At 45.2% G+C, this 24,081-nt stretch overlaps 1 protein-coding gene across 1 annotated transcript in view; it reads left to right on the top strand.

Moving 5' to 3' along the window:
• The window catches only part of CLNK (cytokine dependent hematopoietic cell linker), a 169,707-nt gene that overhangs the window by 111,240 nt on the left and 34,386 nt on the right, over nucleotides 1-24,081 (top strand). Inside the window, exons 6-9 of the mRNA XM_088447119.1 lie at nucleotides 3,318-3,369; nucleotides 5,515-5,568; nucleotides 15,873-15,964; nucleotides 16,557-16,673. Of these exons, the coding sequence (XP_088303245.1) occupies nucleotides 3,318-3,369; nucleotides 5,515-5,568; nucleotides 15,873-15,964; nucleotides 16,557-16,673 (315 nt within the window). The remainder of the gene's footprint in view (nucleotides 1-3,317; nucleotides 3,370-5,514; nucleotides 5,569-15,872; nucleotides 15,965-16,556; nucleotides 16,674-24,081) is intronic.

Genomic DNA, 24,081 nt, shown 5'->3' with positions numbered 1-24,081 from the left:
TATAAAATAGAGGTTGCTCCAATTAACTTAATGGCCCTTGGTGCATGAAAAGGGAGGGGTTAATCTAGACAAGAAAAAAGAAAAATGTTTCCCCAGCACTCTGCAAAGGATCATCAATGATAATTGAATACTACATGATAATAGAAATACTGTACAGAGGGCCTGATTCAGTAAGGAACGCAAAGGAGAGAGTGCATGCACTTGGCCGATGTTTTCACACTGCGCATGCGCTTGCTTCACATTGCACATGTGCAAACTAGCCAGTGTGATCAGGTTAGGGTACGCAGACCACACGCAGTGTGTACGCAGAGTCGCAGACCCTTCCGATATTGATTGACAGGAAGTGCCATTTGTGGGTGGTGATGGTGGGTGGTTTGGCGAACGCAGGCGTGCCTGTGCGTTGGGATGCCATTATAGGGGCGTGCATAATTAAGGCAGTGCGGTGGCTAACGCAGCCATACCGTAAGCTGTACACAGGAAGCGGACAAAATCCTGCGGCAGCTCAGGTCAACCACTATTGTCCCTATGGGTCTGATGGTTCTCGATGCTACCGATGTTTACGCTATCTTGCGTACTGATCAGGCTGTGAGTAAAGGGAGATGGGCGGCTTAATATGGGGCTTGGCGTCTGCATCTTGTGCTGCGGTCTCCGTGCGTATGCATTGATTAGCATATACTCACAGCGGCCAGGTGCATGCATCTGCTAGCGTGCGTTCCTTGCTGAATCAGGCACAGAGATCTCAGTCCACATATATTTGTAAAGATATGTTTAAGCCACTAGACCACGTCAAGGCTTCTATGCCCCATGTCTCTCCAGCCCCCTATCCCATGTCTCTCCAGCCCCCTATTCCATGTCTCTCTCCATGTCTCTCTTGTCCCCTATCCCATGTCTCTCCTGCCCCCTATACCATGTCTCTCCTGTCCCCTATCCCATGTCTCTCCTGCCCCCTATACCATGTCTCTCCTGTCCCCTATCCCATGTCTCTCCTGCCCCCTATACCATGTCTCTCCTGCCTCCTATCCCATGTCTCTCCAGCCCCCTATCCCATGTCTCTCCAGCCCCCTATCCCATGTCTCTCCAGCCCCCTATCCCATGTCTCTCCAGCCCCCTATCCCATGTCTCTCCAGCCCCCTATCCCATGTCTCTCCTGTCCCCTATCCCATGTCTCTCCAGCCCCCTATCCCATGTCTCTCCTGTCCCCTATCCCATGTCTCTCCAGCCCCCTATCCCATGTCTGTGCAGTCTCCTGTCCAATGTGTCTCTCAAGCTTCCTGCTCCATCACTCCAGCCTGCTGCCCCCATCACTCAGCATCTTATCCTATTAATCACGACCAATGGTATTTAAACAGGTAATAATGAAATCAACTAATAATATTAATATGAAATCAAATAGAAAATATTTAATAAATAATATTACATGCATTTTAATTATTAAAATTGGCAAAGTAAACTATTTAAATAGGATTCATTTCCTTATTGGAAATGAACATACATAATAACTAAATAAATGCATGTATCCACCCAGTGGCGGATCCAGGGGGGGTGATCAGGGCTTGCACCCGACAACTCCATCACTCCTGCCGTGGCCTCTGGGGGAAAAGGGGTCTGTGTTATAGAGGGTGATTACCTTGATTGTCCCCTTGGATCTTTCCCCCGCATTTATCGCCACTGTTAGATAAAACTTGCACCAGCAATATCCTTGGTGCCAGAGATCTGTCTGAAATCAGACGGATCTATGTATACTATAAAAACCATTTCTGAGTTGTCCACAATTCTTACTGCTCACCAACCACATACCCACACCACACTTATCCTATATATGAAGATGTAGTTACACCCATTCAGTCACAGGTGCACAAGTGGCGTTACGGCTGAGATGTGTATGACTCTGACTTTCCCATATTTGCTCATCCGACACATGCAGACAAAATCTGTAGGCAGACAAGATGTGCATTCAACTCTGAAGTCTCTTAGAAAAGAGCATTTTGTGATTATGTTAACTCATAGAATATAACAGCAGAACTTCAGAGCTGAACTATTTCAGGGTTCTACATCATTTCCTCAGTGGAAACTATATGAATCTATTTGCATACAGCATTTAGTTTGACATACGCTGTAAATGCGTGTAATTGTTAAATGTTACAAAATAGTACAACAGTGTCTTTGTAGCAAGCCGGCTTGGGGTAAGGTCCAGCACAAACGTATGGTATAAGCTTGATTTAGAAAACAAATGTCATATTTTTACCCATTATCAACAATATTGGTAAAGGTCATTGTCTTCGTGTGACTTTCGTTGTCTTTATTCATTAGAGTTGAGCCTGTGGAATGATAGGTACTATAGAGCTGTACTTTGTGTGCTTGATCAGTCTCGAGCAGCAGGTAAATAACATATAAAAAATCAGTCACTATCTACATCACGGATTTAAAAAGTAGAAACAATGAACAGGATATGTCCATGTATTTATACCCTTGTATGTAGAGTAGGTGGCAGCTTCAACAGAACCCTTTGCTAGCCAGGATGTAGCAATGTATAAAGGTGAATAATTGAAGTGCCCAATGGTGAATTGCTTGTCAAGATTCAGGAGTACATTGATTGTATTGACCAGCCTTAAGTATAGTTTATATATCCATAACAGAGACACAACAATTTAAAAGCACTACATCAAAATATGGTAAACTTTCCAAAGTCTCCCCCATTTCATTTATGTGACTATTCCTCTTATAAATAAACTTCGGGTACATAAAAGGACATACCAAAATTCAGTAATAGTGCAGTCTATTATTAAAAAGGCACATTAATAATACATACCACAATATAAATAACAAACAGTTCATGTGTTAATAATGTATTCATATTGTATTGGTTCACTCCTAGATGTGTATTCTTCTTACCAATTAAAAAAACACTTCGGAGGTAACTAGAGAGGCAAGATGATTGTATGCCGATCAGTATTAAATATAGTAAAAGTAGTAGCCTCCCTACACAACGCGTTTCATGATGTGACTTGTCAGGAGGATGTAATGCTTCTAAGAACGAGAGTTTATATAATACGACTTTGATGGTAATTGGCAGGTAATTCATTAATATATATGTAGATGAAACATTGTTATATATTTGTGGTGGAGAAGTGAGTTGGAGACATTGGAGCTCAACAACGATTCATAATAATAGAATCCAATAGCTTAGTTCACTTGAAGTATTCAACAACATGGTGGAAAGCTTATTAGTTTTTTAGCAGTAGGATGGATATTTTAATTGAAAAAATTGTTAGATACTACTTATGAAACAACAGGTAATATTTTCCCATACTTTGCAGGCTTATAAGAGTAAAAGTAAAGCATGGATTCCAGGATCCCAGTCAGTTGCAGGTACAGTATAACAAATGTACTTGCTTGGTTACAGTATATCAAGTTAACTATTTAGGGCAGGTTGTACTAAAAGCAAAATGCAGTCAAAACTATTTCGAAGCTTTGGCCACATTCCCCATATGTACCAAATTCCAGACAGCGATACTTTTCAGAGCTTGGACCCATTCGGCAATGCTATTCATAGATGGTGTAGCCTAATAGAAGCCTATGGGTTCCTCTTTGCAATGTTCCCTGAGAGGGATCCAATAAGATCCCTCCCAGTTACCCCATGGTAAGTGCAGCAACCAGCACATGCACTGATACACTCCTGGAACATAAGTCCGGAAGACCTATCTTCACAAAGGACAGCTCTGTTCAGAAGATCTGTCCTTTGCGATTTTAGTTGCAATTCTAAGTGCTTACCGGCATTAACAACGCCACTATGGACCTGATAAGTGGCGAGATGTATCACATCAAAAACGCGATATGTAGTACATCCCACCATTAGTCTGATAGTAAATGAAGGATAAGCAAGCAGCACTCTTAATTGTCAAATGTTTCATATGTAGGGTGGTGTACAATCCATATGACCATTAAATAAAACTGAAAATATAAGACTTCATCACTCACCTGAGTATAAGGTGTTTATTTTCAGTGTTGTAACAACAAAATTCTGGTACACTTCATGACTGTTTGAATCACCTAATGGGTGATTTTCTTCCGGGGCTCCTTTGAAAATTACACCATTTTACTTACTTGTGCTGATCCCTCATTTTTTTTTTCATGAAAAGGTGAGCATATTATATATATATCTCAAATTTAATTGTTCATTTTTTATTGTGAATTGTATTTTTGGTTATCATAAAAATGTATTTCAAGAACTCTTGTTATATATTTTGTTCTAAAAAGTACTTGTGTCATATTGTGGTCAACAAATAGTTATTTGTTTTTGAGAGGACATGTTAAAGGTATCAGAGATGCTTTTAAGAGCTGATCAAACATTACATGTGAAGGTCTAAAGCAAAATATCCATTGTACTCATATCAGCTAATATGTAGCCTGTGTTAGATAGATATAAAATGGTGTGCAAGCCTATCGATAAACTATAAATGTACTGTGAAATAAAACAATTGGAGATGTCTCAAACTCAAGGCGCTTGATCTCTACACCATTGGTTACACGTGATTAGATGTATAAAAACACGGTCCTTTTTATAGTGAAACCTCATGTGAAACTTGTTTGTCCTTTCTCTATAGGTGGATTCAGTTGTCCTTGTAGTCATGTTACATAAGAATAAAAACATACAATGTGTAAACCAGTCTCTGATTAATTGGTGTGTGTAAAGTAAATTTCCCCTTCTTAATTTTACTTAAGGGTTTTATTTAGACGGTGATTGGCGTACCCCAACTCACACTCTAGGAAATGGTTTTCCTCTTATCTGGGTTTCTTTTAGAAGTGGAAGAGATCCCCAATCATGATGATGGGCAATTATCCCTTATGCGGTAGATTTCTATATGTTGTAAATATATACAGGGGAACATATGCCCACTTACAGCCTGTATGAAGGGGTGTAACATATAAAGGTATCTTTCAGAAGTTTTATAGAAGTCCCATATAGATCAGCGTACGCCACTCACTGTGTTCACTGATAGTTCTATACACATCAAGGTTTCTTTTCCACAAGTGTCCTCTCCCAAGTATGTGTGGTGGACGTATCATATAATCCACGAGGTTAGTAAAATAAATATTTATTCCACAAATAGCAATATTAATAATAACAATCCAGCAAAAAAGTGACAGTGAGCATACTGTCCTCTATAAATAGTTTAAAAGCCAAAGATACATGCCAAAAATACATAAAGAATCCAAGCAGCGTCAAAAAAATATATATAGTATATGTAAATGTAGAAAATGTGGATAAAATATATTTTAAAAATGCAATATAATATTGTTATTATATTTCTGCTATTTTTATGTGTTTTAATTTCTTTATGTGCATATATATTTATTTATATATTTCATTTTCAGTCCAGTTTCCGATTTCTATTTTTCATTAAAAATTAAAGTGTTATGAGTAGTAATATAATTGAATACATTTGGTAAAATAACAATATTCAACACAATATTCTAAAACCACATTTTTTTTTTTTTTCAAACATCTTGTAGGTCCAGAAGTGGATCGAAGATTAAAACCTGAAAAAGTAGATATTCAAGTCATGGGTAATGCACTTTTAAGTTATTGGGCAAATAGCACATTTGAATGTTTTAATTTGCTATCCATATACCAGGTGTAATTCACATAAAGTTTCATTTTTAATATTGAACACTCTGGTTTGTTACTGTAATGACTTCTTGACGCATTCGGTATGGGACCCCGGCTGCTGCATGACTGGTAGTTTGATTCCCAGCTGCGGCAGCCCGACAAAAGAGCAGAGCCCGGCAGCAGAAGCCCGACAGCGCTGGAAATCCTGATCGTCCCTAAGGTAAGTATAAACTAACCTAACCAACCCCCCTAACCCTAACCCTCCTTAGGGGTGCCTAACCCTAACCTCCCCCCCAAGTTCCTAACCCTAACCCCCCCCCCAAGTGCCTAACCCCCCCTTCCCCACTACCTTACCCTTAGTCCCCCCCGGGGGGGTGCCTAATCCGTAACCCTCTCTCGGGGGTGCCTAACCCTAAGTCTCCCCCGGGTGCCCTAAACCTAACCCTCCCCCCCGCGCGGCTGTCCGCTCGCGGCGCCCGGCATCTGTTCGATCGGGATGCCGGGCTCCGGTCTCCCGGCGTTAGATATAGACACCTGTCATTTAACCCTAGGCGGGATAGAGGATTCGGGAAGCGGTCGGGATTGCGGCCACCGGCTTCTTAAACGTATCCCCTTCTTGACATATAAAAGTTACTGTACTGTATACAGTCCATAGCTTTACAACAAATTGTATCCAAGCTGACTCTTGCAGATGTTTTAAGGACATAAAAGAATATATAAGTTTATAAACTTTTTTTTCTTTATTGAATCAAGGCAACAGTACAGAATTGTTAGACAAATACTATGCTCATCAGCATCATAGTATACTGTAGGAGCTTCCTTACATGCTAAGTGCAGACAATGGGGGTCATTCAGACCCACTCGCGAGCGGCTGTACGCTCGCAAGTGGGTCGATGGTCCCCACTGCGCATGCGCACGATGGAGGGAGCTCCGTCGTGCGCATGCGCGAAACCCGACGAGCAAAAGACTTTCCTTCGCTCGGAGTGTCTCATCAAAGGGGGTGTGCTGTCGTTGGTGACTGACAGCACGCCCCCTCTGGTGGGCGTGCCGGGGGCGTGCCTGCCAGACGGAGGCGTTCCCAAGGGAACGCCTACCGTCTGAAGCCGGCCCCACTGACATCACTAGTGATGTCAGTGGGAGTGATTTTGGCTCTGATAGAGCCAAAATCACTCCTGGCCTTGCGGTCGAAAAACCCAAACGCAGGCTTTTACTCGCAGTTCCGATGGTCGCGATGGTCAAGACCATCGCCACCATCATTCTGCACGCTCGTATATGCTGTGGGTGGTGACCCACAGCTATACGAGCGTCCAGGAGGACGCTCCATATTAATGGAGGTGGGCCCTGATTCAGAGCGAGCGCTCTGGTCAGAGCGTCCGGCTCTGAATCAGGGCCAATATAAAGAATAAATATGGTATTTACACTATAAGTATCCATATAATGAGCAACTCAAAAATATCAAAGCACTGTGGATTCATATCTGGAGCATACTTTTTTGTACCACTGCAATAATATGGATGTGACCTCATACACTGTTGCTCAAGGCACAGCAAATAGCCCCTAACGTCGTACCAGGTCCTGGGTGTTTCGGCCACGCGAGCATCTTTTTCACTCAAAATCTTCATCTCATTCACATAATTATAACAATTGGGAGCAACAAATCTACTTTAATAGATTGCATTGATCAGTTTCATGTGCAACATATGTACATCTGTGTGAAACTGAGTCTGAGGGCCTGATTCACAAACGGGTCGATGGTGGCCGGCTCCGTCGTGCACATGCGCGAGACCCGGATACCGACGGGCAATCCGTCGCTCCGGGTCTCATACCAAAGGGCGCATGCTGTCGATGTTGAGTGACAGCACGCCCCCTTTGGTGAGCGGGCCGGGGGCATGGCAGCCCAGACGGAGGCGTTCCCGTGATGTCAGTGGGAGTGCTTTCGGCTCTGTTAGAGCCGAAAGCACTCTGGGGCTTGTGGCAACGAGACCCTACCACAAGGGTCTCGTCGCAAGCCTGCGAACATCTTCCTGGCTGCTCGCTATAGCTGTGGGTGGGCAACCACAGCTATGCGAGTGGCCAGGAGGCCGCTCTGAAAAACAAGAAGGACGGCCCTGATTCAGAACGAGTTCTCTATCAGAGCGTCTGGCTCTGAATCAGGGCCTGAGTCTGCAGATGAAGCACTTTCTCACGTCAAGTACCGTTGTGCTTCATCTGAGACCTTGTATGTGTTATGTCTCTGCATCTGCAATACGAATAAAGAAAACTATGGTACGCTATACTTCTTGGAGCATCTCAGTCTCTCTCTCCATCAGGCCAGGGCTGTAACTAGGATGGTGCGACCAGTGCCATGGCACAGGGCACGGCAGGGGCGCTGCTTGGGCCTGTCAATTTTCCTGTTTATTATCATTCTCACTTGTAGTTTCCTCTTCTTTTATCCCCAGCATCTCCTTGCCTCCCCTATCTCTTCCCTGGCCCTTCCCCATGAGGCCATGGCCCTATTTTTAGGTGCACTATCTTATGTACCTATTTAAACAATGGGAGGGGGGCGCAAATGCTCTCTCTGGCACAGGGTAGTAAAAAGTCTAGTTACGGCTCTGTCTCACGCCATATGGCAAATAGATGCTAGGTGTATGAGGACACATTTGTAGTTATTTCCCCATTCTAAAGACTCTAGTACCTTGTGTAAGGATGCTGTTACCTGTGCTGCGGCTCTCTGCCTGATTGGCTCTCAGTGTTTATCCTAGCTACCTGGACTCTGGCTGCTATGTGCAGTTACTCACCTGTTGGAAAGTCTCATTACCTGACCTCAGCCTGATGGACCAATCACAGGAGACATCTCCCTTCATTCGGGATTAGAGTCAGTGCCTGCCTGCCGGTGAAATTACTACGTTCCTGCACTTAGTGAATGTTCACGTGGTCGCTGCACGCTGTGCAGTTCCCTGCTCATCTACCCAGGGGCGTAGAGAGCGCCGCCAGGCCCCGGTAAAGAGGGGGCGTGGCCTAATCGCGGGAGGCGTGGCCACGCCCCCTTGAAAAAAAACATACTTTTGCAGCGCCGCGTAGCAGCACTGCGTGCTGGGGAAGGGGGCGTTGTGAGCCCCTCAGCCTGGCGCAAAGCCAGGGGGGGCATGATCAGTTTGATTGCTCCCCCCCTCAGGCATAGGAGATTGCTGTGGCTGCGAGCAATCTCCCACTGCATCTCAGCACATGCTGTGTGCTGGGCTGCTGCGAGGGAGGGAGTAGGGAGGAAGGCATGGGGGGGCCGCACCGGACCCGGGCCCCTCTGGTGCCCCTGCTTGTACCCTTGTTCCTGTGTTCAGTATCCTGCCATTGTATTCTTTTGCTCCCAGATTCAGTCCTCAGTGTTCTGTCCCTGCCAGTCCTACTCCTGTGTCCTGCTGGATTCTGCTCTGTTCCCATGTCCATCCATGTTACGTTTCGGTGCCTTGCCAAGACCCACCAGCTTACCTTCTGTGTCTCCTCCAGTTTGTGTCTAGTCCCAACGTACAGCCTGCATTCACCTGTCAGTTCAACTATATCAAGTATTGGTTCTACTACAAAGTCCAATCTGCATCTACCTGCCAGTTTTATTATATGGAGTAGCTGGTTTGCCACAATCAAATCCATTTCCAGCATTCCAGTTTTAACAGTATTCCCACCTGCATCCTGAGTAGCTGGCCTGCCACAATCAAATCCATTTCCGGCATTGCAGGTTCTACAGTATTCCCACCTGCATCCTGAGTAGCTGGCCTGCTACTATCCAGATTTGCATCCTGTCTGTGTCTGTGCTTATCCACCTGTGCCAGTTAATTGCAAGTCTTCAGACCATCAAGCTAGTTTCCCAGCAGCAGACTCTGGCCCTGATTCAGAGCCGTACGCTCTGACAGAGCGCTCGCTCTGAATCAGGGCCGTCCCTCCTACCTTTTGGAGCGTCCTCCTGGCCGCTCGCATAGCTGTGGGTGACTACCCACAGCTATAGCGAGCGGCCAAAATGATGGTCATGATGGTCAAGACCATCGCGACCATCGGGCTTGCGACGAGACCCTTCCGGTAGGGTCTCGCTGCCGCAAGCCCTGGACTGCTTTTGGCTCTATCAGAGCCAAAAGCACTCCCACTGACATCACTAGTGATGTCAGTGGGGCCGGCCCCAGACGGTAGGCGTTCCCTTGGGTATGTCTCCGTCTGGGCAGCCACGCCCCCGGCATGCCCATCAAAGGGGGCTTGCTGTCAATAACCATCGACAGCACGCCCCCTTTGGTGCGAGACCCATAACGACGGCTTGGCCGTCGTTATTCGGGTCTCGTGCATGCGCACGACGGAGCCGCCTCCATCGTGCGCATGCGTACTTAGGCAACATCAACCCGCTTGCGAGCGCTCAGCGTTCGCGAGCGGGTCTGAATCAGGCCCTCTATCACACACCAGCATCTGTTTTGCCATTAACTCCAATCTTGCCTGCTGCCATTACTCCAGGTTGAACTTTTCTGTGGATCCTTGCCTATTTCATGATCCATCAGCGAACTCAAGGGGTCTCTTGTAAATAGTGCAGGTACATCCATAACAGATGCCTAGCATTGCCCATTCTGCGGTAACGGGAAATATATTTTAGCATTTCATCAGTTGCAAATCTCCAGACCCAGATGCACCAAATCATGAGATAGGCCACATACAGTAAAACAAATCTGCTGTCACAGATTGGAATGTAGGACATGCTGGTCTATTAAATAGAACAAATCAGGTGGCCCCATTATGCAGATAAATAAGTCTTGTAAAATATATTGGGAAAGATCTCAATATAAGGGGAGGCAGAAAGGAGCTTAATTGATGCTGCTAGCACTTTACATAAGCATCATACAATGAGGATAGGAATATTTCCAAGCCACTGAATCATTCCCGATTGAACACTTGAATGGTCAAAATGTTTTGGCTTTACATTTTGGATGGACATGTTAGAAAGTGATGGCTCAGGTTTACAGAACCGCCACTTATCACTGCTAAGTGGCCAAGGCACTCATTATTATACACTGCAGTAGGCATGACCGCATAACTGATTCTCAGTGCACACTCTAATGTGGGCTATCTTTAATTGGGTGTTGTAAATGTCAATGAGGGCTTAGTCTCATTGCCTGTGATAGCTTCAGCTTCAGTTGTGCATCTCTGGGCAGGGCCAAAACTAGAAGATTTGTCACCCAGGGAAAGGCAGTAATTTGGCGCACTCCCCATTATGCCACGTACAGTAATGCCCCTTATCCCAATATGCAATACATAGTAATGCCCCATCTACATAATGCCACATGCAGTAATGTGTCTTATACATAATGCCCCTTATACACTATGCCACACAGTAATGTCCCTTATACATTATGCCACATGCAGTAAAAACCCATATACATTATACCACACAGAACTGCCCCTTATACATTATGCCACAAACAGTAATTCCCCTTATACATTATGCCACACACAGTAATGCCCCTTTTACGTTATGCCACACACAGTAATGCCCCTTATACATTATGTCACACACAGTAATGCCCCTCACACCATTAGGCACAGTTAATTCCATTTCCCGAAGCAACCAATCAGCTTCAAGGCAGCATTTGTCAAGTACATTCTATAAAATTATATGGAGAAGCTGATTGGTTGCTATGGTCAACTTCTTCACTCTTTAGAAAGCGTGATATTCCCCTTAAGTCTCCTGTATGACTGGAGGTCTGATATATTCTGCCACCGATTCTCAGGATCTTCTTATCCTGTGGGGAAACAAGTATGAAGATGGGGCAAGGCAGAGAGGGTACAATGATGAAAAGTTGGGGAAGGGGTCAGGCACTAGGTATAGAGGGGTAGAGCATAAAGCAGTTGGAGACACAAACAAAATACAAGCTGGTGGGTTGTAGATCCCCCAGATGTCACTGGCTGTTCCCATACGGGGACGGATGCAGATTTTGTGCATAGCGCATCTTAAGTGAATTCAGTCTGTGTATGCCTAGAACACAGGGCCTGATTCAGACATGGACGAAATTGCAGAGCCGCACACAAGCAGCTGTGTAATTCCATCTATCTAAAATTCTAAAGCAGCTGGAGGTGTCTGTAGGAATATAGCAGTCTGAGATTACCATGGTTGCTCTTTTGGCGAGGCTACATTAGCTGAAGCTTACTATAGGCTGGCAACCATCACAACCATTGCGACCATCGGTCGTGATGGTTGCTCTTTTGGCCAGGCTGCATTGGCTGAGGCTTACCACAGCGTGGCCACCAACTGTGAGGCTAGGAAAGCTGCATCCACCGACGCAGACCCTGTCCTCGTACCTCCAGAAAAACGGGCTGCGAAACACTTCCGGAATGGTGGTCAGCCATGTTCTCGCTCTGCCTCCCAAATGCCTCAATCATGGGGGGGTCTGCGAGCGAGATTGCAGGACCAGTTCTGCACATGCACAGACCCCAAAACATTGTAGATGTGCGCTAACCATCAGGTTAGCATACATCTCTGAATCGGACCCAGAGTGTGTTCATACAGATTTGTGTGATTTTGCCACTTACGTCTGCTTGCACCTGGACAGTAAGGGCATGTTCAATAATTGCAGACCGGGATACAGATGCATATATGCCTGTATTTGTTGGTGGCTTGGGGCAGGTGCCCCAGATGATGATAATCGTCGGCACAAGCTTGTGATTACCAATTTGCAAATACACTAATAAGTGCTTCATTCATTGCTCTGGAATGCATTGTGCTTTTGTGTACATATTTTATCAGAAGAAAATTTCATAGATGAGACAAAGGACCTTATTCAGAGGTGGACACTGCTACAACCGCTCTTGCGTCTGTTGCCGGAATAGTGGCTGCTAATATGTAACTGCCAATATTAGCCTCCTCCTGGTGCAGTAGCCTGCATCTGACTGTGCAAGGACTGAGACGCCCACCTTCAGCATCTCTGCATGCTGCTGTATGCCAGTCATCCTTTTGGACACCACCATTGCATGCACCAACCCTATGCACTATCCCTATGGCAGGTGCAGTGATGCCTCCTGCTGCATTACCATAAGCTGCGTGCAGCTTACCAATTGCGATCCTTGCTGAATCAGGCCCAGTGTGTACACTTCAGCATATGGGCAGAAAAAAAAAAGCTATCTTTATGTGCGCCATTTTTTAGCAATAGTTACACCTACTGGACGGGATGTACAAATTTGCGGTAACCATTCCGCCAGTCACCGCAACCTTACTAATCGCATATGTGATTAGTATCACAAAGGACAGCTCCTGCGATAAGAGCTGCCCTTTGCGAAATAGCCGACGCCGGGTGACGGGGTCTCCGTGGGACCCGTCCCCTCCAAGCCCAGAGAACTTCCTGCTGGTCACATGTGCAGGAAGCCCTGGGCTCCTCCTCCTCATCATCCCTGCACCCAGAAGAAGATTAGGAGGAGGCGGAGGACCCAGGAGGAGCGCGGGCCAGCGACCATGGAGTGCAGGTGAGTGGGGGCCAGCGCTGGGCGAAGGCGGGGCGGTGGCAAACCGTCAGGGGCCGGGTGCGGTAAGAAGCCCATAGGCTTCTATAGGGTAACGCCAGGTTTTTCTGGCGTTACCCTCTGTGCCGAAAAAAGGGTGGCCAGGGCTTAGTACATATGGAAATGCGGTAAAACCCCCGAAAACGGGGTTTTTACCGCATTTTTCCTTTAGTACATCCCGCCCACTGTAACTTGCAACTAACTCTGCAGGCCCACCGTCTCCAATACACACCTGAAAAGTATGGATATTTGACAGAAAATCCCACCTACACAGATCCAAATATAGATCCACTCCTTTATAGTAGCCCAACTCTGAAATTAGATGTGAGATGTCTCCCTGAGGTAAGGGCACTCCACTCCAACATTCTGGATGGAGTTAGATTGTGCACAGCAATCCAAAGCCAGCCTGAAATGCCACCATCCCGTCTTCCCCACCCACCATAAATTGATATTTATAGTTTTCTGCAACGCAAAAATCTAATGGCTATAATATTTAAGAAGGTTATGCTGTTTGAAAATTATAAATTCACAAAGAGTTGTATATAATCAAGAACAAATGGTCCAATTAAGGGCCTAATTCACTACAGTACGCAACTGTGTATGCAATAGTTATTACGCACGCAGTTCAACTGCGATAGTATGCTAGTTCATTGCGATCGCTATGCCATATGTAGCACTACATTAGGACGCCCACTTTACCTTACACACCCGTAATGTTTAGCAAGACTGTGAAACCATCGGTACAATCAAGTACCATCGCAACCTCATACATGCTTGCACAAGCCCTCACCTTACTCAGAAATTGCTAACTTCCACGCACGCTATGAGACCACAGACTTTATAGGCCATCACGGTGGATAATTTATGCACGCCCCTGCAACAGCGTTGAAACGCACTGGCACGCCTGTGTTCACCTGACCACCCCCCGTGACCACCCACAAATGGCACTTCCTGTCAATCACTGTGCAATGGGTTTGTGTAGTCACTGCGATCCCAGTCCCGATCACAATATCTAGTTCGTGCACGTGCATTGAGATGCATACGACGCATGCCAATTGCGTAGGTATTAGCAACTGTGTTCCTTGCTGAATCAGGCCCTAAGTTCCTTATTTATGTTGTGTATGCACATAGTAATCAAAACATGAATGACTAAACTGGAGGCCAGCAGTGATTGGAGAGCAACCAGAGCAAATGCTGATACATCTATTGTTTAACCAGGCATTCCAAACTGATATGTACAGTATGTCAAACAGTGCTTTGATGTATAAAAACAAAGGTACCATTACTCACCTAAAGTTACAAGTTGATATAAAATGTATGGTACCTCCGATACTCTGGATAAGTGAGCAGATGCTTATTTTAGTAATTTATTAAATGATTTCTTCCTGGTTCTGGAACTACACTATGTAGATAAAAGTGTTGGACCCCGCGCATGCGAAATGCATACCATGAATACCATTGCACACAAATTCCAAATAGCCACTAATGTTGCGGCTTAGACTAATACACTTGGTAGGGAGGCCCATGCTCTTGCAGTTCTATGGAAACAACAAATGTTGTTATCAGGAAGACAATGCCACCTGTCATGTTTCCAGGGCGATACTGGACTGGTATACAGAAAATTCGGTAACCCGGATGGACTGGCCAGCTCAGAGTCCAGATCTTAACGTGATTGTGAACCTCTGGGAGGAACTTGAGCGATGGGTGCATTCTAGGCCAACTCAGCTTTCTTGAGTGTCACAGTTGGTCACTGTACTTAAGGCAGAATGGCAAAACATACCGCCTGCTGTTATCCAGGAACTTGTGGACAGTTTGACAAAAAGGGAGTCTGCAGTATTCACTGTACATGGTGTACCTACAAAGTACTAACATCAATAACATCTCATTGATCTATTTGCTGTCAGTGTCCAATCACTTTTGTCTAAATAGTGTAATTATAATTAAATATTAGATCAAAGAAAGGTGTCAGTACTGTGTACTGCTGAGCACCCCCACAAAAAAAGAACAGATGTTAATAGCAATGATATTAAGCTGCAATAACAATTAAAGCTATATTAATCTCCACAGATAGATACATACAATAGCTTCATGAAGTTTACCAAATTTAGGATAATTCCAGCAGGTAACATTTATTTAGCCAACATAACTTCTCATTAGAAATGAGAGGGCAGAAAGTACAGCATCCGGGGCTCTACAAACACTCAAAGGATTGAAGAGGTGCCTGAGAACTACCAGGATCGGCCTCTCATAACTGTATGGGAACTTGGCATGGGAGCCCCAGCAATTCTGCTAGATGAAGGAGATAGAGGGCCTGATTCTTGGGTGCACATAGACGCGGCTGCATCTTTTTCCGTAACCCAGTCCATATTTTCATGCTCATGCCGCCACTGATTCTGAGCCTGCTGAGACACGGCCCTTCCGTCTCATTGCATGTTTAGACGTACCATCGCTTGAAACATTGAAGTTCGCACCAACCCTATGGTAGGTTCAATTTCGCCTTCTGAACATGAAGTCCTGTGACAAAATCGTACCGCGCCTCCCAGTGGTAACCATCGGTATGTATTTCCAGTGCCACTGAAAACATTGGCAGCTTGCGTCCGACATTACCACTGCGTGCACCTCTGAATCAGACCTAGTATGTCAGCTAAAGCTAATGCTATTCTTTATAGACTGTGGTTAGACGTGTCACCATGCATAATTCTGGTTTATTCCTACCTGCTGATTAGACTTCTACTCTTGCCAAATGGTTTCATATATGTTTTAGATGGAATATCAAAAACACACGAGGTGAAGAGGAAAACTGAAATGAGTTTGAGAATCCAGACACATTCCTATTACCCCAAATCATGTGGAGAGGTAAGGTGTGCAGAAGTTGGCACAGGGGGGAGGGGGCCTCAAAGAGTTTTCCTGTTACATTTTCAATAGTACATGTAGAAATTGCGATGAATAATGCTTTGAAGAGATGCGGTCTGCGAGCTCTTACAGTGCTTGTAAAGGAAAAACAATTTCCTATGTCAATAGGAAGCGGATCATTTACACTGTGCACAAACTGGCTGTCTCCGATATGGCATGCTAGAAAAACATTGCCTGGAAAGGTGGCTATATGTACACAATTAAAGGAGTACTTCATTTAAATTATAACTGTTACACCCCTCACCCCTCACTTTGGGCCGGATTCAGACCCGCTTGCAAGCGGGTCGATGTTTAGCCCCTGTTTGGCCCAGCTGTGCGAGCAGCCTGGAGGCCGGGGGGGAAAAGAAAGGTACGTCCTGATTCAGGCCCAATGTCCTTTTTAATCAAATGTGTAGCGCATAGTAATTTTTTTTGCTCCTAACTCTAAATGATACCCTAAATATGAGCGTTTTTTTCTCAGCTCATTAATAATGATAATAAACCATTAAATAATAATTGCATAGTGCTATTGATGTCTATTATGTGTCCTCCATAGAAAAGTGGCTCAGCTGTGATTAAAGGAAGCAGCTCACAAAGACATTATCAAAACAAACATGGGAACGTAACAGGATATGTCCAGACAAGGGTACGCAGTGACACCACTCCGCACTGGGTAAGTGTGATTATTGGAAATGAATAAGTCCTCTATTTCATTTATCCTTTGTAAAAGTTTAACAGAGTCAGGGGTTGGTTACGGCATCCCGACGGTCAGAATCCCGACGGTCGGAATGCAGACTGTGAAAATGCCCGCGATTTTTGGGAAGTATTCTAAGGCTAACCCTAAATCTAACACACCCCTCCAGCAGCCTAGCCCTAACCGCCCCCGCACACTCACAGCCTAATCCTAAACCTTCTCTTCGGGACCGTAGCCCTCCCAAAACCTAACCCTCCTCTTCCATAGCCTAACCTTAATACTAACCTGCGTGTTGGGATTCTGGCTGTCGGGATACTGGCTATCTCCAGATGGTCAGGTCAACTGTCTTCTTCAATTTATTTTTACTAAGTTTTTATTAAAGGTCATCAGCTCTTTCCATTGAATTATTATTTTTCTCATTCAGCAAGAAATGCAGACAAAACCCACTACCTGTACCAGTACACAGAGGCCTAGAAGGAGCACCCAGGACAGGACCGATTCCAGCTGGACGCCACAAGCACAGTGTAACGTCTTATCTACTGACTTGGTAAGTATTATGAAGGAAATTATGACTAGTCCAGAATATTTTATTTTCAGACTTTGAGCCTGATTCAGAGATGGACGCAATAACAGTGTTTTCGCAGTAGAGTGATTATTGGTAAGCTGCACAGTGCACATGCATCAAGTTTCATTACTGTGTTCGCTCGCAGTAAGGATTTATTTGCAAAGCGATTGACAGGCAGGGACTATTTCTGGGCGGAAATGGGGGGTAATAAGTCAAATGCAGGCATGTCGCATCCGTTTGTGGGGTGTGTCTCAGACTGTGACTGTGATTTTGTACGCAGTAAAAATGGCTCCGGTGTCACAGTCCTGTCACCCATTCTGCGCGACCTCAGTGTAACTAAGCAGCACGATAATCGATGATCTACAACGATGCTGCGTCTTTGTACGCAGTGGTTTGGATTTGCGAAGCCGATGGTGGGTGTCTCAATACAAATCCAGACGGCTGCGGCATCTACGCATAGAGACGTCTACCTTCTACACTATTGACCGGTCACTGCTGATATCACCCCACTATAGTCCTTCTATACTGGAGCCGCAAGTCAGGCGCGGCGGCGGTGAGAATCAATTATCAGATTAATACACTGCTGTTTTTTGGCTCCACTCAGACGTCCCAGAATTACGTGAGGGACTGCTTTAAATAGCAGGTAGATTGCCTAGCTTGCTGTCAGCATAATGAAACAAAGTTTCCCTGTATAAAGGGTCTGTCGGAAAACAGCATGGAGCTTGTACTCTGAGACTTCACTGTGAGCTATATAAGCAAGATAGTTCACAGTGGCAGAACTCCCAGAGACAATGGAGTCATATGCTGCTGGGCGTCAGCCCTGAAGGGGGCACTCGGCTCCATTGTCACCCGGCAGATCCGGGGCCACCTGCTTCTAAGGACAGAGGAGCAGCTCCTTCTTCATGACCTGCTGCTTGCGGAGTGCTCTATGGTCGTAGACATCACATAGCATGTGACCGCCGCGACCCATCTGAGCCTACCTGACTGAGGAGCCGGAACTTGGAGACACCCCAGCAGGAGGGCGGCTCAAAGATTTCCTCTCCCCCGGCGGATAGCCGGCACTTCCAGGCTGCTGATGCCTCCGTGTAGTGCTGATGCTGTTCGCTGCTGCAGCCAGCAGTCAGGAAAACAACCCCAGATAAGCAGGGGCCTTGGTGTCCGTGGACAGGCACCAGTGCTTTAACAGAGCAACATGGAGGGGATAGGAGATCCTGGCTCTAACACGTAAAAATAACAAAGTGAGGGGGAACTGCATTCAACATGCATGGGGGGGGAGTGTATCATGGAGAGCAGGACAGAACACAGAGGGGGGGAAAGAGAAAGGAGAGTCTAGAAAAGGAAAACTAGTAGAAGGTGGCACAGAGATGCAAAAGGGGGTATAGATAGAGGTACAAAGGGCCCAGACGGAGAGACAGAAGGGGTACAGATTGAGGCACAGAAAGGTAGGAGGGGGAACTGAGAGTCAGAATGGGGCACAAGTGTGTAGGCTTGCCATATCAGTCCTTTAACTCGGGATATGTGTGGATTACACAGGTTCTGGGGCTGATGAAAAGCAGGTGATATGGGGACTTGAAGCCAGCTACAGAACCTGTGTAATTCATGTGTGTCCTGAATTAAAGGGATGATCTGACAGAATGGGGGTACAGGTAGAAGGAAATGTGTAATTGGTTGGTTTAGGTAACAATAAATTACTTGTTGTAGCAGATCACTCAACTGTTTTGTTTTCAAATAACAAAATGGCGAAAAGGCAAGTGTTTCTGGGTCAAAATATCCCAACATACGTCAGCAACAAAGGTATTCTACCTGTGCATGCTGTGGGCTCACACAGAGGGCCAGACTAACAATGGGGCGGATGGAGCTACAGCTCCAGGCCTCCACATACAAAATAGGCCCATTGTCCTGACGGGAAGCAATCGGGAAGCCGACTGCCTATATACCGGCAGCCGGCTTCCCGACTGTCTTATCCCGGCATGGGTGAAATGCCGGGCGTCTAGATGTAGACGCCCGCATTTCCTCGATGCCGGGAGACCGGCGCCCGGCATCACGATCGTAGTGATGCCGGGCGCCGCGAGCGGACAGCCACGCGGGGGGGTTCAGGGTTCCCGGGGGGGACTTAGGGTTAGGCACCCCCCCCGGGAGGGTTAGGGTTAGGCTAGGGTGAGGGAGGGTTAGGGTTAGGCACCCCCGGGGGGGACTTAGGGTTAGGCACCCCCCCGGGGGACTTAGGTTTAGGTAGCGGGGAAGGGAGTGGTTAGGGTTAGGCACTTAGAGGGGGATTAGGGTTAGGCACTTGGGGGGGAAGTTAGGGTTAGGCACCCCTAAGGAGGGTTAGGGTTAGCGGGGTTAGGTTAGTGGATACTTATCTATCCACGATCGGGATTTCCAGCGCTGTCGGGCTTCCGCTGCGTCGCACTCTGCTCCTGTCGGGCTGCCGCTGATGGGAATCGAACCGCCATGCGGCCGGCGGTATTTCATACCCATTCCGTCCTGACTGACCATCTGCTCTCCACATGCTCAGCCATAAATCATAAGTAGTAAAATTGTATTTCTATTTACCTCACAAAATTAAGCATTTTTTTCTTTTACATATTTAGGGAGACATTGGGGCTGAGAGTATAGGGGTGTACACGTCCACATGGCACTGGCCACACCCACACAGCACTGGTCACACCTCCTCTGCTTCTCATAATAGGCCCTTGTTCATTTTCTGCTCCAGGCCCATGTGGCCCTCAATCCGGCCCTGCTCGCACCTGTTCCTCTGTATAGTTGGCCACATATAGGTGTCTGATCGCAAAAATCGGGGGTCTGCAGCAGATATCTCTGATATCTGGTGTGGTTCTCCTAGATACATTTGGGGGATACTGTAAATTTGCAGAAGGTTCACGAAAATGGATGTTTTCTCCCAGGGGGATATCCTGCAAATTGACTTCAGCAAATAGGCCCAATAGAAATATTCTATTTTAGTGTGTTTGTGTGCGTTCGCGTGTATAGATTAATAGACAGATATTCACCACATTTATTTAGCCTTTCTTTCTTGTGCAACGCCAAACTAGAACTATCCTCCGGGCGACTGGGATGAACCTATGCTACTGATAGTTCACATACCTTTAATTCGCATGCCATTTATTCTCGTCATTTGGAGATTGAATCTATATGTATCGCACCTTACACAGATAAAGGAGTGTGTTTTTTATAATTATTTTTTTCTTTTTATGAACATTATGCAAAAAACTCATTAATCATGTGAAAATGGTTCACCTTTACAGAGAAGAATCACAAATCTTATGCTGGATACAATTTTATGCTGAATACAAACCGGTAATTGTGTTGCTATTTTTTGGATGCGTTAACTGTGAACTCTAGCTTAGTAAAGAGAACTTTTTCACTAATATACAGTATATGTATATATATATATATATATATATATATATATTTATTTTTTGTATCTGAATCTAGAGTTTACACTATCTGGGAGGCAGTTCAGTGTATTATTGTATTTCATTTTATTGTGTTTTCTTGTATTTTTTCATTTATATTTTATTATATTGTGTTTTGGATTAAATATATTGGTTCTGACAGCACATTAAATTACTTTAATTTTTTTGGTTTTACATTTTGTGGGTGTGTATAATTTCCCCCGTTGGTATTTAAGGCTGCAGTCCGAACATTATCTATATAATTCCACTTGGGGGGTTCAGAACCAGATTATTTTTATTTTTTGTTATTTTTTATTTTATTTTGGCTGCGACATTTGCATATTTTCGCACAGCCGCTGCATACAAATTCGCAGCTGTGGCGGCATTAGCATCCATTTCTGAATCAGGCCCTCTGTCTGCTCGTCCTACACTGGGTACAGTCTCTCTATGACATTATTTCCCAAACTCATTTCTCAGGGAGCACTAACAGTGCATGTTTTCCAGCTCTCCTCACAGAATCACAAGTGAAATAATTAGCTCCACCTGTGGATCTTTTAAATTGCGTCAGCAGGGGCGTAGCGAGGCCGGATGGGCCCGGGGAAGTGGGAGCGTGGCCTAATCGCGGGAGATTTGGTCACGCCCCCTTAGGATTTAAAAAAAATTTTTTTGCTGCGCTGCATGCTGGGGAGGGGGGCGCTGTGAGCCGCTCAGCCCAGCGCAAAGCCAGGGGGGACACAATCAACATGAACGCTCCCCCCCACCAGCATAGGAGACTGCTGTGGCTGCTAGTAATCATTACATACAATACAGATAGTATATTTTTGGGATATAAAACACTTGAGGGTGCAAAATTGGGTGGTCACGTTAGCCATTCCTCTTTTTAGTTTTGCTGTGGAGTGAGCAAGAAAAAGGGGGGCTGCAAGGGGAGTGGGGAAGTGGACAATGATTACACAGGGCCCAGGCTTGTTGGAGGGGCCCAGGTGGGTTAGCTGCTGAGGGGAACAATTGTTCCCCTCAGCAGCGTGACACATAGTATTTTTTCATGTTTTTGGTTGGGACTCCATGGCCATGCCTGCAGCCTACTTATTTGGCAAACCCCCCTCCTCATACCCAAGCCCCATTAAGCTCTAGGCAACCATGGTGGGCAGCTTGGAGAGGTGATCTACATAAATTTGCTTTGGAGCTCTGAAATTTCTTGTTACAACCGTAATGTACTGTAGGAAACAAGATCTGCTCTTTTCAGTGGTGCCGGTGTATTCTCTCTCTCTCTGAATCATATGGATTTTCCCACAAGTAGAGAGGAGCAACGTTACGGTTTTAAAAACAAATCACAAGGAATATTTGCTTTATTCCCCATTTGCTAATGAAACTTAGTTGTTTTGCTGGAGGAATTTTACCCCCAGAGTTCCCTGTTCGACCCCGACAACATTATACAGCAAATGTCGTATCAAAACTCAATCCAGAGGCAATAAATTCAGTGAGTTGCAAATTTGCAAATGCAGCAATAAAAGATAAAAAGGCATGCAGAAACAAAAATAGAAGTCAAAGATCATATCGGTGGAACTTTGCGCCTCTGCGAAATGGTGGTTCTGCAACAACTTCCCTTATATTGATCTGCAAGATGTACTTGCAGCCAAAAGTGGTCTGATTTTATCAATGTGTGCTTACAAAGTGGTGATAAAGGCATGCAAACGCAAATGTATCTGTAGTGATCATACACAACATAATAGCTATAATAGTGTAAAATGTTTTGAGGTGAGATTTTGCTGGTGCTTGAAAACAAATAATATGACATCTTACATCTTACTCCCATAAGTATTACCTGCTAGGAATAAGGAATGTATTACTTGGCAAGGAAATCATTTGTAAATCATTGTTATTCATTTAACTAATGCTTTATGGGCCTGATTCAGACCCACTCGCATGCGTAGCGGGCGCACTGCGCGTTCGCAAGCCCCAGAGCGAGAGAGAAATTCTCTCGCTCCGTGGCTCACTACAAAAGGGGCGGCTGTTGATCGACAGCTCGCCCCGTTTTGTAGGCGTGGCGGGGGGTGGCTTCACAAACGGAAGCGTTCCCATGTGAACGCCTGCCGTTTGTGGGCGGCCCCACTGACATCACCAGTAATGTCAGTGGGAGAGCTTCTGGCTCTATTAGAGCCAGAAGCTCTCTGGGGCTTGCGGCCACGAGACCCTACCACAAGGGTCTCGTCGCAAGCCGCGATGGTCGCGATGGTCTTGACCATCGCGACCATCATCCTGGCCGCTCGCAATAGCTGTGGGTGGTCACCCATAGCTATGCAAGCGGCCAGTAGGCCGCAGAAAGAAAAAAACGCCCTGATTCAGAGCGAGCGCTCATTCAGAGCGTCCGTCTCTGAATCAGGCCCTATGTGTGAAGTACAGAACCTATGAGTACCACTTTGTGGCCTACTGAGGCCTTTTAGTCCTCTTCTATTCAACTTTGCTCAGACCTTAACTAAAAAGCCGATATACTGTGTACAATCCCTAATGTTTCAGAGAAATAGGGTAAACAGATTTCATCCTTAAGGCAGAAGACAATAATAAAAAATAAACAAAAAAAAAATCAGTTTGCAAATGTGAGTTGCTATAGATTATTATGATATTGTTTACCGGTCATAGCTATAAGCTCATCGATATTATAATTAGCTTTGACAATTATTTACTCACAGTGCTTTTATAATATATATGCCTTTTTTGAGGTGTATTTGTAATTTATACATAAACTGCTAAATATTTATCTTTGGGTAGTGGGGAAGATTATTAAATTGTGTTATATTTTTGCTCTCAACAGAAGTTGGAAACAAAACTTGTCCAATGTACACAAAGGTCCGGGGACTCCGAGAGCAAAGCAAAACTAATGGAACAATTAGAGCAGCAGGTAAGCAGCCACATTATACCTCCTAAGATGGAAAAAAACAAAATTAAATTAACGTTTAAAATACACACACATTTTATAGATCATACCATGTAATCCATTGGATGTAAATCTTGGATATTGATGATGTACAGTTGCCTTTGCCTTCACAAAGGTCCTGCGGGACCGAAACGTTGACTCTGGAATATGTTGTAACCAAAATTTAGCTAGCTGGTATGAAAATAAAGCACTATTCTAATGCTGACGTCCGGTCAGTGCCCTTTTTTTTTTACCATTTATTGATATGCAACTTTATGTACGGACTATTTATCAGTGGCCCCTTAGGAAGCACCCCAGCATATGATATTCATTGGGATATGAGTGCGGGATTCCCTATATCTTATATATAAAATTAATTGGTCTGTTTGTTTGTTTGTCTGTTTGGTTATGCATTCGGACATCCCTGCACCAACTGGGATGAAACCAACATGAGGTGGTCCAGTGGGATTCTGAACAGGATTTAGGGGGGTTAGG

The sequence above is a fragment of the Taudactylus pleione genome, unplaced genomic scaffold, assembly GCF_031769625.1.
Source record: "Taudactylus pleione unplaced genomic scaffold, aTauple2 ptg000419l, whole genome shotgun sequence".
Lineage (NCBI taxonomy): Eukaryota > Metazoa > Chordata > Amphibia > Anura > Myobatrachidae > Taudactylus > Taudactylus pleione.
This window is presented reverse-complemented; position numbering and strand designations above follow the sequence as displayed.